This window comes from Carassius carassius, chromosome 37 (genome assembly GCF_963082965.1).
Source record: "Carassius carassius chromosome 37, fCarCar2.1, whole genome shotgun sequence".
NCBI lineage: Eukaryota > Metazoa > Chordata > Actinopteri > Cypriniformes > Cyprinidae > Carassius > Carassius carassius.
In genome coordinates, this window is record NC_081791.1 from 21,025,618 (window position 1) to 21,045,967 (window position 20,350).

Sequence of the window (20,350 nt, forward strand, 5' to 3'; positions counted from 1 at the left end):
TATTATTATTATTATTAAAGCAAGAAATTTATTTTGCAAAGTGCTATTTTTATGCATATTTACCGAAAATAAATTAAGAACTATAGATCATATCTGTTTTATAGATTGCTTTATAGATTATAACTGTAAAATATCACATCAAAAACATTTTAACATATATCCCAATTTAAATAGAAACAGAGGTTTATCAAATAAGAACAAACGCAGTGTTTTATAAGTTCCGTTTTGATTTTGCTGCTGATACCATAGCTGATACAGGTGTGATGTTGCAGCAGACAGATGCGCTGTTACCTCCAGTGCAGCAGGTGACGCTGTTCAACACCCAAGTCTCGTCAGTCACGTCACTCCAACCATCGAAGAAACGCGAGAAGACATCATGGCGGGATTCATGAAATCCGAAAGTGGCTTTGGAATCGAAACTGTCAGATTGAAAGTTATCTTGACTGCTGTGTTGTTTTTATTTCATTCGTCTCAAACGTCAGGTAAGCAATAATTATTGTTTAATATGTATATATATTGCTTTTAAATTATTTAGGACAATTAAGAAAGCTATGTGTTGTTACCCTACTTAATATGTAAGTGGATGTTGTTAAAGCGATAAAAACTGTAAAAACCGATTAGTTAAAGTTGTAAAAACTGATTTTTTGAATAAAGCGATATGTAATTTTTTTATTATATTATTTAAAATCCCATGCTACGTTTACTGTGTTAACCTAACTGAGACTTGTTATAGCACTTATATATCATTGGTCTTTTTGTTGTTTTTGATTACTTCCACTGTCCTCATCTGTAAGTCGCTTTGAATAATAGCGTCTGCTAAATGAATAAATGTAAATGTAATAAAATCATTATTTATATGTCTCAGCCAGTTGTTTTGTAGTAGAACCAAGAATATTTCCTAAGATCAATGACAAAAAAAAAAAACCTCCAGCTTCAGTCCACTCCTTGTGAAGCTCTCCCAAGTGTTTGAATTGACTTGTTGAATTGAATTGCCAGTATTCTCAAGCTTTCAGTCATCCCTGTTGATTGTGCACCTTTTCTACCCAATTTCTTCCTTCTGGTCAACTTTGAATTGAATTTGCTTTGATACATCACTCTGTGAGCAGCCAGCCCTTTCAGTAATGAGCTTCTGTGACTTACCCTATTTATGGATGGTGTAAATGATCTTCTTATGGACCACTGCCATGTCAGCATTCTTGCCCATTATTGTGGTTTCAAAGAACAAGAAATACCCAGAATTTATACTGTATGGATGGTCATTTAATAAAACTCAAATGTACTGGATACTGGATTTTTTACTTTCATGAGCTGTAAGCTCTAATCATCAAAATTAAAACAGAAAAACTTTTGAAATGTTTTATTTTACAAGCAATGAATCTAGAATATATGAAAGTTTAACTTTTTGAAATAAGTTAAAAAAAAACTTTCACGATATTCAAAAAAATATTTTAGATGCACCTGTGTGTGTGTGTGTGTGTGTGTGTATATATATATATATATATATATATATATATACAGTAGTCAACATTTGAAGTGGATCAAAAGTTTTAATCAAAGTTGTCCTAAAACAAGAACACATTTTGGTTTTAAGACATTAAGACAACTTTGATGTAAGGATTTGATCCACTGTTGACTAGTGTATAGATAGATTCACACAAAGTATGGCTGTCATTTTCATCTTCATGCAGGTGCCACCCGTCCCATTATAGAAGTAAAAGATGGACAAGAAATCATATTACAAGCTGCACAACATTTCTGCTACAATAACTCCATCAAACCTGGATGGAGAGAAACATGGACTAGAATACAGGTAAAGGACTTTTAATTATCTTTTGTTTATATCGCCAGTAATGTTTGCATCAGTATTGACAGTGCCTTCCTCTTATGTGATCAACAGGTGAGAGTGTGGAGCACTACAAAACTGAAGGTGACTGTGGTTAATGATGAGCAGGACCTGCAGGAGCTTGAGCATTTCAGCATCTGGAAACTTGTGCAGTACTTTGTACATGAACAGACCAATGAGGCCACCGTGAGCATCAGTCTCTTTAACAACAAGACCTGTTTCAGAGTGGACCCTTCAGATTCCCATACACTCTATACTGTACAACCTAGTCGACGTGAGTTGAAAATGTATTTAAAAGAAAGATCCAAGTGGAATGGAAAACCCATTCCAGTCTTCACGCTCTTGATATGATCGGGACTGTGATCTTGATTTTGACATTGACATTGGTTTTTCTCTTATAGATTATGACATCTACTTGTTTTTGGTTTTTCTGGCTGGACTGTTGCTGTTTTTTTTTGCAGAGACTCTGAGCAGGTAATTGAAACTATATCTGTTTATATACAGAATAGTTAACCCAAAAATTAAAACTAGTTAGTAAAATGATTACAAATGATTATTTGAGTGAGCTATTCCCTTAATCAAAAATTTAAGCCAACTCTGCTCTTTTTTTTTTCTTGGATGGAGGCACAATTTGGGTTGTTAGTTTGAGGTAGTGTTGGTAACTCTTTGTGCTTGATCTGTCGTGTAGAAGTCAAGTGTTCTACTACTCTGCTGGCATGAGCACTGGAATGATCGCCTCCCTTATCATCCTCATCTTCGTCATTGGCCGTCTTCTTCCCAAGGTAGATTCCTGTCATTCTTTCATTTGTTTTAAACCTCTTTCTCTCTAGTATCTACCACTGAGCATCTCAGGATTTTGTTCATTTTGTTTTAGCAATTAATAGTGAGATCTTATAAAATGGACTTATTTTCAACATGTTTGTTTCCTTGGCCTGTAGAAAAGCCCATTCTATGTGCTGTTGATGGGCGGATGGTCTTTTTCTCTCTACGTCATCCAGCTGGTGTTTAGGAATCTCCAAATTATTCTTAAAGATCACTGGCATCTGGCTATCGGTGAGAGAACCATCAAAACATTGTGGTGAAATTCCACCTTAGGTCAGGTAGTAAGGTTTTAAGAATTTTTTTGGATTTTGAATTTTTTTTAAAATACAAATAAAAGTTCAATCTTTTTTTTAATGCATACATTTAATACATAGAAATTTTGTAATATGGCATTCCTTAGTGAAAAAATATTCAGTGTCAAATAATTGTGGACAAGACTTATATGCACTGGATTACAACCCGAATTCCGGAAAAGTTTGGACGTTTTTTTAAATTTTAATAAAATGAAAACTAAAGGAATTTCAAATCACATGAGCCAATATTTTATTCACAATAGAACATAGATAACGTAGCAAATGTTTAAACTGAGAGATTTTACACTTTTATCCACTTAATTAGCTCATTTAAAATTTAATGCCTGCTACAGGTCTCAAAAAAGTTGGCACGGGGGCAACAAATGGCTAAAAAAGCAAGCAGTTTTGAAAAGATTCAGCTGGGAGAACATCTAGTGATTAATTTAGTTAATTGATATCAGGTCTGTAACATGATTAGCTATAAAAGCTTTGTCTTAGAGAAGCAGAGTCTCTCAGAAGTAAAGATGGGCAGAGGCTCTCCAATCTGTGAAAGACTGCGTAAAAAAATTGTGGAAAACTTTAAAAACAATGTTCCTCAATGTCAAATTGCAAAGGCTTTGCAAATCTCATCATCTACAGTGCATAACATCATCAAAAGATTCAGAGAAACTGGAGAAATCTCTGTGCGTAAGGGACAAGGCCGGAGACCTTTATTGGATGCCCGTGGTCTTCGGGCTCTCAGACGACACTGCATCACTCATCGGCATGATTGTGTCAATGACATTACTAAATGGGCCCAGGAACACTTTCAGAAACCACTGTCGGTAAACACAATCCGCCGTGCCATCAGCAGATGCCAACTAAAGCTCTATCATGCAAAAAGAAAGCCATATGTGAACATGGTCCAGAAGCGCCGTCGTGTCCTGTGGGCCAAGGCTCATTTAAAATGGACTATTTCAAAGTGGAATAGTGTTTTATGGTCAGACGAGTCCAAATTTGACATTCTTGTTGGAAATCACAGATGCCGTGTCCTCCGGGCTAAAGAGGAGGGAGACCTTCCAGCATGTTATCAGCGTTCAGTTCAAAAGCCAGCATCTCTGATGGTATGGGGGTGCATAAGTGCATACGGTATGGGCAGCTTGCATGTTTTGGAAGGCTCTGTGAATGCTGAAAGGTATATAAAGGTTTTAGAGCAACATATGCTTCCCTCCAAACAACGTCTATTTCAGGGAAGGCCTTGTTTATTTCAGCAGGACAATGCAAAACCACATACTGCAGCTATAACAACAGCATGGCTTCGTCGTAGAAGAGTCCGGGTGCTAACCTGGCCTGCCTGCAGTCCAGATCTTTCACCTATAGAGAACATTTGGCGCATCATTAAACGAAAAATACGTCAAAGACGACCACGAACTCTTCAGCAGCTGGAAATCTATATAAGGCAAGAATGGGACCAAATTCCAACAGCAAAACTCCAGCAACTCATAGCCTCAATGCCCAGACGTCTTCAAACTGTTTTGAAAAGAAAAGGAGATGCTACACAATGGTAAACATGCCCCGTCCCAACTATTTTGAGACCTGTAGCAGAAATCAAAATTGAAATGAGCTCATTTTGTGCATAAAATTGTAAACTTTCTCAGTTTAAACATTTGCTATGTTATCTATGTTCTATTGTGAATAAAATATTGGCTCATGTGATTTCTTTTAGAAGTCTTTTAGTTTTCATTTTATTAAAATTTAAAAAATGTCCCAACTTTTCCGGAATTCGGGTTGTAGATCAATTTGTAAAAAGTGTGCTAAGGATTATTTTTTATTTATTTAATAAATAAGAATTATCATTCACTTTGTTTTTATGGTATAGCTTGTTTGCAGTCACTTGATTTTGATGAGGTGCAAAATGCAGATGATTGGCAGGAAGTGAAAAGCAGAATGGACTAGATGGCGGAAAATCTTTACTGTACTGGTTAAAACAAAAAAACTTTTGTATTGAATTGAAATATTTGCCTGCTATTAAGGTGGTAACAAACTATTGGTGGTAAGCAAGACTTGTCTTCCAGTGCCCGGTTGCACAAAGCACCTTGAGTCTTCCCTCTCGGCCCCGCCCCACTCGTCACAAAGACCTTCATTCATCTTGGAAAAATATACGAGAGATTTTTAATGTGCTCCCATATTTCTGTCCATTCATTGAATGACATAAATTTAATCCATATGATTTACACGATTCAGATTTATATTCATGTTTTTATTTGATCAAAAGCTTAAACGTGTGCGAGTTCAATGCACTCACATTTGCACTATTGTTGACCATGTGAGATATGTGCTACATATGTAATGTAATCACTGTTTATGTGAATCAATGCCTAAATTCAAATGTTTATCATATCAAGCAGCCAATCATGTCAAGCTCTTTTGTTTTCCCACCTGATGAACAAAAACGTTTGGTACATAAAAAAAGATCCTTGTGGTTCCTTGGTTCGATCTATTTGAGCAACCATAAAATGATGCAAAACACAGACTGATATTGCACTCTATGTAGAAAATATCTTCCTGCCCTCCATCTGCATTTCATGTGCAAACAACCTATTACTTTTTTTATTGGAATATTATTAACATTTGAGTTATTGAAAATATTTTATTGAAAGTATATCAGTTACTGAATGTTTTTTATGTTGTAAATGTTTAGGTTATATCATTGTGGTTGGGTTCATCAGTTTTGGGGTGTGTTACCGCTATGGCCCCCTGGTGGATAAGCGAAGTGTCAACATCCTGTCCTGGACGCTGCAGATCTTCGGCCTTCTGCTGGTGTACGCTGGAGTTCAGGTCCAGCAAGTAGCTCTGGCCATCATGATAGCTGCATTCTGCTCCAAGAACATGGAGTACCCTTTTACCAAGGTCTTCATGCTTTATCAGTGAGTGTACAACTTTAATAAATGCTGTTCTAGTACATGTTAAGCAACATAGTCATTGTCTTCTTGCTGAATGAATGCTTCGAAGGAAGCTGAAGCCAAAGAAACTGGAGCCCCGCCGTCTGCTGACAGAAGAGCAGTATCAGAGACAGTCAGAGGTGGAGACTCAGAAAGCTCTAGAGGAGCTTAGGAAATACTGCAGCAGTCCTGAGTTCAACACCTGGAAGACTGTCTCCAGGCTCCAGTCTCCTCAGAGGTATGAGAGCTCATTTGAGAAACAAATATATAGTGTTAATAAAATAATGCCTTTTATGGTGAATGTCTTGAGAGAAACCTAAAATGCCCAATTATCTAATTTAGGTTGCTTGCTTAAAGTCTACTGTATCGTATCTGATACGCAAAATTGTCAACAAGATCAAAACTTTGCTGCAAACTCATACATTTGGTCATAATTTAGCACTTAAAAGACCTTTTAGTATAATTCTGACTTCAAAATATTGAGGTAACATGCTCAATAAGACCAAAAATTAATATATTAATTCTAATAATAAGAGTACTCTGTCTTGCGCTCAGGTTTGCAGACTTCATTGAAGGTTCTCCACATCTACTGTCCAATGAGGTGTCGGTTCATACACAGGAGTACGGGCTGGGTGGATCGTTCTTTGAGGATGAGCTGTTCTCCACTGATGAGGAAAATCAGGAGGAGGAGGAGGAGAAGGAGGGCTGGGAGACGGATGACGATGTTAAGCCAGATGTGGCATCTCCACGACTCAACAACACACGGGTGAAATGACTGATGAAGCATATAAAAGTATATCATTTAAGCAGATCTGTGATCAGTTAAAGTATAGCATTCACTGTTCTTCTGTATGAATCTTTAGAGGTTTTTATTCATGACTTCAGTCTCTGATGCATTCATAATGGACTATTAACAGTGAAAATGCCCCGTTGTTTTCATGGCTCATGAGAAAGGCCAAAAGTTGTCTGTTTTTATTTTTCTTAAATCTTTGAGTTTGAAATTATGCAGAGACTTCCTGTGTGAGGAGGTATCTGTGAACGCTGTGCTGTTGCATGGACTGTATTTTATGTGTTTTGTTTTTAAGTTTCGAATACTAAAATATTGGATCGGAAGAGGCACATTATACAGTTTTTTTGTTTCTGGCAATTGACTGGAGCTGTAAGTCTGTTTAGGTTACAAGCACTTTTTTTATTTTAATTTATGAATGCGTAATAAAAGCAGAGAAATACATACAGTTTGCCTTGTATGGGCTTAGCCAATCTCATGAAATTCAGAAATTGTTACGCACGTCTTTGTAGTGACCACTTGGTGGCAGCATAAAATCTAACATTTTATGGGCACTTTTGAAACTAGCATGTTTTGTTCACACATGTATGTGCTTTGCAAGAAAAACTACAAGAGTGGACCGAAATGAGACTTTTTGAAGAGTTTTTAGTAATACTGCCACCCTAGTTGTAACATACCATAGCACAAATATAACTAATGTCATTCTTACACAGTGGAATAGCTGAAACTCCTAAAGATTTGCATATTTTCTGTGCTTAAAATCCCCTTATCAGCACCATTAAATAATTTTATACATTTAAACTTATTTTAAAATAAAAAAACTTTTTTCAATATTTATGTATATTCAGTATTTATTTTTATATTCAATCATTTGAACATCACTACAGTACGAAGCCCACTATATAAGGACATGGTGATGGGGAAAAATTAAATCGGAGGAAAAACAATATTTTAATGTTTTAGCGTTTGCTCGCAAGACTTTTCGTCGAGAAACTTGACGTTGGTTCACTGAACTAGAAAATAATAAATTTCAGTGTTTTCTGCGAGCGAACAAAGGTTTAAAGGGGAACGCAAAACTTGTGTGTTCTCTCATGAAAAAGTGGAGATCTCCGAGAAGCTTATGCTTGCTCGTATAAATATGAAAATATCTGGTCTCCCATTCAATGCTTTTGAGAATGCTTGCGAAAACTTTTGTTGCCACGAGAAAGTGTGCATTTGCTCTCACAACGTTTGTGAAAAACTATATTTAACTATTATTTTTTGCTAGCCTATGAAGGAAACCAAATGTTTTGCAAGAGAAAGTTTCTCGAGGGAACGCAAATAAAATATTATTTTCCCCACCGTGCATTTTTCACGCGTTTTCAACAGAATCTTCTGCAATAAGAAACAAATCAGATCTTAAGAATAAACTTCTGCTAAATCATTTTCACTTTTCTTCTTTTATTATTGCTGACTCACTTCTTCATCCCCTTCAGTAAATAAACCAGTAAAAACACAAAGTCATTCCGCAGCCGTCAGCAGAATTAGACGCAGTCCCTTAACCACTGTTTTACGGCTGATCAGCTTTTGGTTTTCTTTATACAAATGCTGCGGTTTGACTGACCTTCATCGATCAGTGCATGCCTTTCTTACAGCAGGCTCTAGAACAGGAACAAGCAGAAAGCAGAATTGCGAGAAACAGCAGATGCATTGTCTGTTCTATCACAGCTGCGCCTCAGCTTTTGGTTTTGGATGCGACCAGGCTTTGAAAGGCTGAAGCAAGAACATATATCACAGCCTTCCTTGTTGCTGTTCTTCCTCTGCAGCTCATGCAAATACTGTTTGCATTCCAGCGGTGACATCAGCGGTGCTCCCCTCGTGTCACTAGGATTCCTCAGTATTCTAGCGCACTGAGCCAGAATACCATTTGCATGTGCTTCCGTGGTAAATAGACCGCGTGTATGGAAAGCTGTTGTAACATTTAATCTATAAGCCGTGCTAGTGTCTTTTTTCATGTTACTAGTACTTTTTTTTTGTTAGATACTAGTATCTTTTCCATTAAGTACTAGTACTTATTCATTAGGTAGTGCTTATTATTTAGGTACTAGTGTTTATTCTTTAAGTACTAGTGTCTTTTATAACCAGGGTGCGATTTGCCGGGTGGGGGGGGCCTTGGGGGGGTGCGTGGGATTTCCCCCTTTCTGGTAAATGTATCCCTGCCTCTGTTGAATTATTTCTATCCCCCCCTCAAAGTGATCAGTGCTACTACACTAGTGGCGAGATGGATCACAAAACTTATCACGGATCCGTGGTTTGATTAAAGTCAATTTTATTTGAAAATGCGCTACTGTGGCTGGCTCTGCCGCGCAACCTCTCTGTATTCACCAGACTTGCTCAGTGTCCCGCCCACGGCGCTATCTGATTCCTGACACCTCACGAGTAATAGCCTATCAACACTTGCGAGTCGGTTGAAGCCGGTCCGCTGGGCAGTGGAGTTGCTAACTTTGCGACTTTATCGCTAGATTAAGCGACTTTTTTTTCTTCCAAAAAAGCGACTAGCGACAAATCTAGCGACTTTTCGGGCAATCATTATTAAGTCTCTGAGACTCTCTGGTGCTGCCGTACGAGCGTGAGGTCTCTCTTTCCCAGCGCAAGCCTCTCTCTGCATCTGCGAGCAAGCGCAGAGAGCAGCAGCACTTTCAGTTAAAAAAAAGATTATGTTTTCAAAATTAAGATTCTGTTGCTTCTAATTCTATTTTACAAGCAAGTATAGCCGACATCAGTCACAGCACATTATTGAGAATTAAATGGCTAAATTAAATTGCAGTAGTGAGCATAGGTAGGCAATACAATACAACGCACTTACGTCATACATATGCTAATTAGCTCATGACGTCATCTTGTTCATGTTCTCATTTATTTTTAGGAATTAAAATGTTTCAAACACCCCCCCCCCCTGTTTGTTTCACAAATCGCACCCTGTTTATAACAAATAAGTACTAGTATCTAATGGACAATTACTAGTGTCTATTTAATAGGTACTAGTATCTAATGAATGAGTAGCTACTAGTAGCTAAAAAATACATACAAAAATTAAGTACTAGTCACTAGTGGAATACATACTAGTCAAAATTGAATTGTTGATATCTCAATGATGGATCCCATAGAAGTCAATAGCAAAAAAATTTAATTTGTTACTAGTAACGATATAAAAGTTACTAGACACTATTGAATTAAGTACTAGTATCTACCGAATAAGTACTAGTGCCTATTTAATAGATACTAGTATCTAATGAATGAGTACTAGTATCTAAAAAATACATACTAGTACCCAATGAATAACTACTAGTACATGAAAATTAAGTGCTGGTCACTAGTGGAATACATACTAGTCATAACTGAATAGTTGATATCTCAATGATGGATCCCCATAAAATTCAATGGCAATTTTTTTTTAAATTTGTTATTAGTAACAATATAAAAGTTACTAGTCACTACTGAATTAAGTACTAGTATCTAATAAATAAATTATAGTATCTAATGATTAAGTACTAGTATCTAATTAATAAGTACTAGTTACTTTACAAAAGACACTAGTGGCTAAAGAATAAGCACTAGTATCTAAAAACTAAGTACTAGTAGTTAATGAATAAGTACTAGCGCTTAATGGAAAATATACTATTATCTAAGAAAATAAGTACTACTAATGTTAAATAAGATATCAGTAAAGTTTATAGATTAATTGTTACAACTACTTGCCATACAGCGTGTGTTCCATATGCTAGGCAAATCGGTGGCATAGGTGGGCCGAGGACACTATTCCCCTCCTTCTCCCTCTTCCCTGAAATGCAGCTGGGAGACACCTGAGCTTGTAGGTGGGGATTCCCGTCCAGCTATCGCCTTATCGCAGTTGCTGGGCTTGCCCCGTCCAAGTGTAGGTGTGTAACATGTAAAATTCACGGATTTCCCCCGGTACACCTTCACAACTTATCCAAATGCGCGTCTATATTCATCGGACTGACACAACCGAGGCTGTGTGTACAGCGTGTGTTTATTTAGCTTCCTCGTGGCTCAGGCTTACACCTCTTCCTTGTTCACCTGTGTGGTTTGTTGTTATCCAATAGGTGAGAGGCGAGGATTCCCACGTTAACTGTTCATCTGCATGTGGTCACATTGATCCTGTAGTATTATGATCGCTTTAGATGATTTACATGCTTCCGTGCAATGTGATGCAACTTCATGCCATTCGCTCTAAGCATCAGACCTCATTATTTTACTTATCACATGGAATAAAAACCAGTGGCTAAGAAATGAGGGCCATATACTGTGACATGCAACTGTAAATGTCATTTATTTGATACAGGTGTATGCAATGGTTTGCATATCATATCATTACATTAGGTCATTTGAGATTTTGAATATTAGTCCAAATGATTTTATGACTGATAAGTTATCTTGTGCAAGAGCCATTTTAATTATACCAGTGCAACACATTATAAATGGGTTGAAAAAACAACATACTAAACTGGAAATTTGATGCTGAAAAGATATATTGTGACAATGTGGGGTCCAAGAGTAAAAAAAAAAGTTAAAAAATAATAATCTCAAATTTGAACAAAAAAAATTGATTGTAAAGATAGTTCGAATATTTCAGTTTGCTGTATGAACTCCACAACTTTGTGTAAAACTTGAAGATCCTGATCTCAAAAACCATCTTGTCCTTCTGTAAACATTTCACATAAAGGAATGAACATGGAGAATATAAAAAGGGCAAGAACATGTTTTCTTTTTCATTTAACATTCTTAGGTTTTATTTTTAAACATTCTAAAACTTTCCACCAGTTAGATTTTGAATACTACATTTTCAATGTGGTCTCAGACTTTAGTTCCCCACTGTGCATACTTTCACTTTCGTATTGTGAACAAAAATGATCCATGCAGACATGAACATTTAAAAAAATCTATAATAATAATGTATGCGCACTATGGCAATTGGGTCAAATTGTAATGTTTCATGATATGATAACAAATGAAATAAATACAGGAATTCAAAGAAATCTAATATAACTGTGCTCTACGAGAAACTTAAGCAACAAACTTTAAGTGAGCACTTTAAGATTGTTTATCATATCACATTCAGACATTGTCACAGATTATTGTTTTGCATTTTTCAGGGAAATGAAATGAGAAATGCAGTTCAAAATAAAATCAGTTTCTCTAATAATTGAACATAACTTATTTACTGCAGTTGTCCATGTTGTATATATAATAGAACATTGACAAAAACTCTCTGAATATTATAATTCAGAACTATCATGTTTTGCCCCCACAGTGACAGAGCTTGTTGTGGCAAATAGGTTTATGCAGAGAATATCAGCAGGTGATAACTGGCACATTTTCTGATGCAATGCATTCAAAAACATCCTTGAATGTGATGAATCTAGAAATTATGATGGAGATCTAGAGATTATGATGAAGAGAAATTACAGACATAAGACAGGATTTAAAAAAAGAAACCACAGATTGAATAAACCTGAGCATGGAAGGCTTTTTTTAAATAGTGTACTTCAGTCCAGTGCAGTTTTGGTTCCTTAAGGCCTTACGACTTTGGACCAAGGAAGTATCATATGGAGAATAAAGGAATTTCAGTCATTTCATCTCATCTCCATGATGCTACATCCCATCCATATCAGTATTTATTTATACCAAACAGACGAACTCCATGAAACTGAGGCAGTTTGGGTAGGAGGACACTTAGTAGTGATCCTGTGTTGACTATGAAGTGAGTTGTATCATATTTGGTGTAGAAGCTGGCCAAGATGTACCTATGAAAAAGACAAAAAAAAAACGCATTTAATGTAAATATTATACTTAAATGTAATGATTTTACTTTAAAGGATTATACATAATTGAGAACATCAAATAAATAATATTCAATTATAAAAATATAAAAGATATGAACAAAATAAGTAAAATAAAGTAAAAGTTGATATAGAATTGTAAAAAACAATTAGTAATTTTAATGACTGATTATAATAAAGTAGTTTAGTAAGTGCATATAGTCCTATTTCTGTCAGTTACTACAGGAATATGAACATGACTCACAGTACAATAGGTAAGATGGTGAGGAACTTCCTTGACGCTGTAAACTGAATGCCATAGTCCATCTGTTCCCAGTGAGTGAGCAAACGTGCCTTGCCTTGGTCCGGCGTCTCAAATGGTGTGCCTTTGACGGTATGTAAAAACAGGTACATCGCCTAGACAGCAGAGAAGTGAGTCAACACTTGACCATTTAACTCATTTACAGTTATGGCCAAAAATATCGGAACCCTTTGTAAATATGATCAAAGGAGGCTGTGAAAATTAATCTGCATTGCTAATCCTTTTTATCTTTTATTTAAAAAAAAAAAATCACAAAAATCTAAACTTCCATTGGATATTAATTATTTTAAATTGGGGGAAATATCATTATGAAAAATGTTTTCTCAAATACACACTGGACACAATTATTGGCACCCCGAGAAATTCTTTTGAGTAAAATATTTCTGAAGTATATTCCCATTCGTATTCACAATTTTGAGCATGATTATGAACATGAAATTATCCAGCCATGGATCTGTTTCACAGAAATATAAAAAGGAGGGAAAACAAAGCTCAAATTCCCTTAATCATCCATCACAATGAGAAAAACCAAAGTATATTTTTCTGATCTGCAGCAAAAGACCCCAGCTGGAGAACTGCAGAACATAGTTGAGTCTCAGGGTCAGAAAAATTGTCAAACAGCACCTACATCACCACATGTTGTTTGGGAGGGTTTCAAGAAAACTTCTCCTAGCTCATTCAAAAACAAACTAAAGCATATTCAGTTATCAGACATGACTGGAACTTCAAATGGGACTGGTTTCTATGGTCAGATGAAACTAAAAACTAGCTTTTTAGCAGCAAACACTCAAGATGGGTTTGGTGAACACAGGGATAAAAAATACCCCATGTGTACAATGAAATATACAGCTGTATTTTTAATGTTATGGGCCTATATTTCTGCTGGAGGTCCTGGACGTCTTGTTCAGACAAATGGCATCTTTGATTCTATCAAATACCAACCGATAAAAAATCTAAAAGTGACTGACTCTGTTAAAAATCTTATAATGGGCCATGTTTAGATCTTCCAACCGTACAATAATCCAAACACAAACCTCAAAAACAACACAAAAATAGGTCAATGGGCACAAAACCAAGCTTCTGCTATAGCCATTCCAGTCCTCTGACCTGAACCCTATAGAAAATGAGAGGAGTGAAACTGAAGAGGACAAGCACCAACATGGAGCTGGGAATCTAAAGGGTTTGGAGTGATTCTGGATGAAGGAATGGTCTCTGATCTCTTGTCAGGTGTTCTCTAACCTCATCAGGCATTATAGAAAAACATTTAGAGCTGTTAAACTGTCAAATGAAGGATTCAAAAAGTATTGAATAAAAGAGGGGCTTTAATTGTGGCCAATGTGTATTAGAGAAAAACATTTCATAATGATATTACTCCCCATTTTAAATTATTATTCCCCAATGAAAGGTTAGATTTTTAAAATAAAAGATCAAAAGGATCAACAATGCAGATTCATTTTCACAGCCTTCTTTGATCATTTTTACCGATATTTTTGGCCATGACTGTATGTTTATTCTACATAGACTATAACAATTACTAAAGCTGTATGTGCTGTTATTAATGTTACTTATTAGTAATGTGTCATTTAGCTGATACTTTTGTTGCTTTAGTGTTCTATGAAGGACAGACAATGGGAGTGAGTAAATAAGGACAGCATTTTTGGGTGAAATATCTCTTTAAGAGTGAAAATGTGTGTGTGTTTTTTTTAAAGGAATAGTTTACCCTAAACTGAAAATTTGCTTTCATTCACTTCAATTCATTGCTGAGGGTGAACTGGTGAGCAACTTAGATATTGCTACATTTTGCCATAACTATTATCATAACTATATCTTCATCTTGGATGGCCTGAAGGTGAACACATTTTAAAAATATTTTCACTTTTGGGTGAACTATTCAAAAAAAAAAAAAAAAAGAGAAAGAAAGAAATCATTTTAAAAGAATAGTTTATCCAAAATTAAAATGCTATTTTTGAATCACCCTGAGACCATCCAAGATGTAGATGACTTTGATGGACTTATTGATGGCCTGGAATTGTGTGATTCACTTGTGAATTATTGTGATGTCTTTTATCAGCTGCTTGGACTCTCATTCTGACGGCACCCATTCACAGCTGAGGGTGAACTGGTGAGCAACTGAGATATTGCTACATTTTTCCAAAACTGTAAGAAACGAAGTATCTACATCTTGGATGGCCTGAGGGTGAATCAATTCTCAGCTAATTTTAATTTAGTTAACCTTTAAAGATTTCTTGCATGGACTGACCAGGTTGTGTATGACGTTGGTGAGCGTCCACACCACAGGCACACTGAGGAAAGGGATGCTGAGCAGGACCACATGCAGGGCAGTGGTGAGCAGCAGGTAGGCCAGCCAGATCCCCCGGCTGTTCATCACCCGAGTGTTTGGGTTCACCTCGCTGTGAGCAACGCCCACATTCATCCTGCACGAAAACAACAGCCGTGATATGATTCATGCAAACACCCAAAGAAAGCCATTAAAAAACAAATTAGGATGCCCTTTACCAAGACCACACTCTTTACAATGAGATATTCGTTATCACAATTATATAACATTAACCTCTGCGACGATAATTTGTTTGTGGTTTATTTAGGGGTGTTTACGACCGACCGAGTCTAATAAACTTTGCGGTGTCTTAATTATAGTGTGTACAATATTCATGCACATTTGTCACCCGAAACCTGTTAGCTATCCGGCTAGTGGATTCAATAGTAACTTAGTTCAGTCGCTGCTGATAATAGCTGAAGAAATGGCTGCATGAAAAAGAGCCATGTTTGAAACACAAATGAAACAAGCAATCAAAACTGCTCAAAATGCAAGTTAAAGTACATTAAATAGAGTAAATTAAGAGCTAATGTTGTCATCTGACAGCCACCCACCTTGCGAAGTAACCAGGAAATAGACAGTCTGCGGCTGTGTTTGAAAACCTAGCGAGTCTCCTGCGTAGACCGCATCCTAAGCGCGTGCCCGGCAGAGCCGATGACGATGTCTAGCAAGAAGCGCACTAGGTTTGAAACACAGCCGTAGATTCTCTCCGCCTTCTGAACATTACCACAAGGAGGATTTATTTTAAAACCTATTTTACCTTGTTTTATTCTTTTTTTTATTTCAGTGTATTTTTATTTCAAATTTTATTACCAGGGTATTTTTTGTGTAGGAGTTTATTTAGATATGTCAGCTTGTAAGGAATATGTAATTTACAATTTAATTTTTATTTTCAAGTAGGTCAAATTAATATAATTGGAGTAATATATAATATAGCCTAGTAATAAAGAGTAATATAAAATAAATATTATTTACTGTGTTTGTATTAGGCCTACTTTTTTATTTTAATATGTTTTTATACATAATTCTTAGTTTGTATTGAAGCTTGTATATTTTATTACACTTCCACAAGTACTGACATTAATGTTGTACTTTTGTCAAATTAAACTTTTAACATTTAACATTTGACAAAAAATATACATATAATATAATATATAGTTATCAGAGGTGATATCTAGAGTTTTTATAGATTTACTGGTAGTGGCAAGATTCCTACTTCCTTTTCACATACTGTGACCACAGGAAATATTTCACACATGTATGTCATAAAAAGAAGAATGATAAGAATGAGTATAGTTCAATATTTTAGCAGTGATGTCAGAAAATATCTGATGATGATGCTTTCACTCTAATATTTGTTTAAAATTTTCTTTGAAATATATTTGTAATTTTTTGTCCTTGCCTTTCTGTCTTTCCTGTCAAAAGGAAAAAAAAATGTATTAGCTGGAATAAGTCAATAATGTTGAACTCTGTCTTTGCTTGTTTTGTGTGTTTGTTGGTAAACCAAGTTCCCTTTTGTAGGTATGACTTAATTCTTGGCAGGACAATATACACATGTTCCTGAGAGAACTAAGTGGTGACAGAGTCTCTGAGTTTGGGACATATTTTGCAGGAAGCTTTATACCGCCGTAAAACATAGCATGAATGTTTATGGAAATCACATCTTCCCTCTCTTTTTACAGAGAGCTGGTGACCAGACTGGGAAATTTGAGCACATTCGCTATGTCATTTCCTTGTTGAGAGTATACTAGTACTAGTAAAAGTAATTTGCCTACATGTTAGTTCTTTAGTTAATTTCTTTGTCCCCTTAACAAACAATACACATGAATGAAGACAATAGAAAACTTCTTGATATATTTATTAGCTATAAATTACATACTTCTTTGCAAATTATTTAAAAACATGTTACACATTATAATAAAATTGTACAATAAATATAGAAATAAATAAGAACACAATAAATAGTTCTATAAATATTTCACCTCATGTCAAGCATGAACTCTTAATGTTAACGCAAGATGTTATTAAATCCATGTTATTATAACACAGGAGAACCTCTGATGATGCAGCGAAAGCTATTTGAAGGTTTTGACCAACATGATCCCAACTGACATGTATCTGTCTCTTTCCTCTCAATCTAACACTGTTTCATCTCAACTTTAGAAGCTTCTTTGGACGCCAGAAATGAGAAGACGCGTGCAGATATGATAGAAAAAGAGTAGAGCCTTTCCACGCTGTCCCGGCACAGAGCGTTGTCATACCAGTCCACTGCAGTCAAAGGATGGTCCAACACTGGTTCCTGATCATCAAGAAGAACAATAATGGAATTAAAAGTGTTTACTAGAGAAACCGATGCAGCAATAATTTACATACGAAACTTTCCAGGAGGATAACAGATAAGGATGTGGGAACAGCTTTGTGCCCCTTGCTGGTGGCAGGTGTCCAGACATTATATCAAAAGGAAGTACATAAACAACAATAGCAAAGATTTTGAATAAAAACAGACATAGGCCTACCTTAAGCGTGCGCAGCAGGTCTCCGGTAACGTCTGCGATCTTGCTGGCACTCTCTCTCCACTTACTGCAAGCTGAATTCTTAAACACGCCATTCTTGTGGAAGATTCTGGTGTAGTTTTTCAGAGCGAGAACAATTCTTGATTGACAAGTCTGAAATGCAAGACACATAGGGACAAATTACAACATTTGATAAAGTAAACACTCTTCTGTGAAGACCTTAGTCAGGATAGATGCCATACTGAATTTTATGTGACTGTGAGGGATGCTACAACTACAATGGCTCACACTGTCTAAAAGTTTACAATTTTTTTTCTGTTTTCTCTTGAAAACTTAATTAGGTGAACAATTTGAATGTTTTTAAGTAGCAGTACAAATATTCTTATTCCTGTCAAAAATTAAATATGGCTTCACACTAGCCTAACAGCTGATCTACAAGAGAAATGAGGAAATTGTTACTATAAAAACATGCATCTGAATTATTCCGTTATTTAGCCTACCTCTTTGTTGCTTTGGAGGCTCAGTGGGTCACATGTGTCAATCGGTCTTATAGACACTGGAGGTTCATCAATGATACTTGAAATTTTTGGAGACTCAACCTGCATTGAACATAAAATGCGTTATTGTTTTTATAAAGAACTCAAGAAGGTGACTGAAGACTAAATCTTAAAAGAAATGAAGATAAGTTATAAAATTAATATATCATTCTTAATGTACGTACCGTGTTGTATAAATCTCTCGCCATCGCATTGAGTTTGATGGACAGCGCTTTACACTTGGAGAAGTTCACCTCAGCTAAGCGCGATGGAGCTCCACTGGCGGCTGACAGCGCCGAAAACGCCACGCAAAATATCAATAATAATGACGAAGCCATTCAAAATGTCCTGTAGAATCTGTTACAGTGTATCCTTTCTTCTGCAGTGCTTAGAAGGCAAATTGCTTGTAGTGGCTGGATCGCATCCTTTTGAATACGGCGGTGAGTCATTAGGATTTCCCCTGACAGGTAGGCAGGCCAGAGACTTAGAGAGCCTAATTAAGTAGTTACTTTGAGTTTCGATTTCATTAAAAAAAATTATTGTTCTTCAAGATGCTCTACATAATACTTAATACCTTGATGAGATCAAATAATAATATATATTTTTTAATGATTAGCTCCATGACCTTTAATAAAATTAATGTCTTTTAAATTGTTTAAATCAGGGTGCTAAGTCCTATTGCAGCTAATTATGGGATCAGTTGTGGTTTGGGGGTATTAAAGCAATAGTCTAACCCCAACACCCCCCCCCCCCCCAAAAAAAAAGAAAAAGAAAGAAAGAAAGAAAATGATTTATGACTTTATTTTCTTCTGATAAAGATTTTTAGAAAAACAATCAGTCTCTGTGTCCATACAATGCAAGTGGATATTCACCCAAAAGTTGACAATTAATAAATAAGTGATGGTTTATATTATTGGGAGAATTTTCATTTTTTGGAGAAGTATCCTTTTTAAGGTACCTATATCCACAAATAACAAATGTATGTTATGGCTATGGGCCAAAAATAAATGTTGGATTATATCCAAACATATTATTTTAAATTTTATTTCATTTTAAACATTTTTAAATAATTGAATATACAAAAATGTAAATAAAATGTAAAAAAAAAATACTCAAATTAATTTTGATCATATTCAATTATATATAGGTTTTACATTCCAATGCAATAAAGAAATTAATAAATACAAATGTACATAAAAAAAAAAAATGAACATATGCTTGAGCAGCATCCTCTAACCCTAAACCTACCCATAACAGAAAACCTGTTTGTTTTGTTACACTTTCAGATAAACATCATATACTATTTTCAATAACTGTTTTTCCTCATGGGGACTGCAGGCCGGTCCCCATAATGTCAAAAATGTCAGGTTTCACGATCCTTGTGAAGACATTTGGTCCCCACAATGTAACATAAACAAGTACACACACACATATAGAATTTTTTGTTTGTGTGTGTACGTTTTATATTTAGATTTTACAATTTACATAAATTACATTTTTACATTTCATTTGTTTATTGTATTTCTGACACTGGTGTAGAATGTTTTTCCTACGGTACTGATACTGATTGTGGTGTAAGGTCACATATGAGTGGAATTATCTTGAAAATATTCTAACAAATATTATTAGTTTGAAATTTAAAATAATTGCCATCAACCAGTCCACTGAGGTGCTGTACTGAAAGAGGGCACAAGAAAAGTGATAGAGGAAGTCTGATGATGTATGAGTAAACTTAATAAATAGACCTAATACTGACCCATGCTATTTGTTATATACATTTTGACTTCAGCTATTTATATATGTATTTATTCATTGTACTTATTTATGTATTTTTTATTGATTGGTTGATGGAGTGATCGAAATAAACTAGAGATATGAGTTTCACATGGAGTCAAGGTATTTTTGGAGTGTACCTCAAGTTTGCTGACAAAAATCAGCTTTAACTTAGAACTGCATTTAGTTACAGGAATTTTCTTCCACCTCGACCAAGCACATATAAGATTCATTAGAATTTAAGGTGGTAAATCTCCTCGGCAGGTCTTCCTATTCACAAATGTTTCACCAATTCATTGACATTACTACATAACAAAACAATTCATCCATTATAACTGAAATGATAGAACTTCCAATGCTGTAACCCTAACCACATTTCTTAG

General features: G+C 35.6%; 2 protein-coding genes across 2 annotated transcripts; one reads left to right on the top strand and one right to left on the bottom strand.

Annotated features, from left to right (window-relative positions):
- Positions 1-264: 264 nt before the first annotated feature.
- On the top strand, positions 265-7,110 carry LOC132117747 (nuclear envelope integral membrane protein 1-like). The gene is made up of 9 exons (XM_059527060.1): positions 265-482; positions 1,689-1,810; positions 1,898-2,117; positions 2,245-2,317; positions 2,532-2,625; positions 2,782-2,896; positions 5,639-5,864; positions 5,950-6,117; positions 6,435-7,110. Exons 1-9 carry the CDS (start codon positions 377-379, stop codon positions 6,652-6,654), a joined length of 1,344 nt encoding a protein of 447 aa, XP_059383043.1. The 5' UTR covers positions 265-376; the 3' UTR covers positions 6,655-7,110.
- Positions 7,111-10,972: 3,862 nt separating this feature from the next.
- LOC132118354 (ORM1-like protein 2) lies at positions 10,973-15,848 on the bottom strand. The gene is made up of 4 exons (XM_059528150.1): positions 15,700-15,848; positions 15,068-15,242; positions 12,751-12,902; positions 10,973-12,470 (listed from the first exon to the last, which is right to left on the bottom strand). The coding sequence occupies exons 2-4, from the start codon at positions 15,239-15,241 to the stop codon at positions 12,335-12,337; spliced, it is 462 nt and encodes a 153-aa protein (XP_059384133.1). The 5' UTR covers position 15,242; positions 15,700-15,848; the 3' UTR covers positions 10,973-12,334.
- Between the last annotated feature and the right edge of the window lie 4,502 nt (positions 15,849-20,350).

Excerpts from the sequence above, each read along its gene's own strand:
- LOC132117747 (XM_059527060.1), top strand. The coding sequence starts at position 377 with ATGGCGGGATTCATGAAATCCGAAAGTGGCTTTGGAATCGAAACTGTC. Across the intron at positions 2,118-2,244 it reads TACTGTACAACCTAGTCGAC|ATTATGACATCTACTTGTTT; the intron begins GTGAGTTGAAAA and ends TTTCTCTTATAG. Across the intron at positions 6,118-6,434 it reads AGGCTCCAGTCTCCTCAGAG|GTTTGCAGACTTCATTGAAG; the intron begins GTATGAGAGCTC and ends TCTTGCGCTCAG.
- LOC132118354 (XM_059528150.1), bottom strand. The coding sequence starts at position 15,241 with ATGAATGTGGGCGTTGCTCACAGCGAGGTGAACCCAAACACTCGGGTG. Across the intron at positions 12,903-15,067 it reads CCAACGTCATACACAACCTG|GCGATGTACCTGTTTTTACA; the intron begins GTCAGTCCATGC and ends TCTGCTGTCTAG. Across the intron at positions 12,471-12,750 it reads ACCATCTTACCTATTGTACT|GTACATCTTGGCCAGCTTCT; the intron begins GTGAGTCATGTT and ends TCTTTTTCATAG.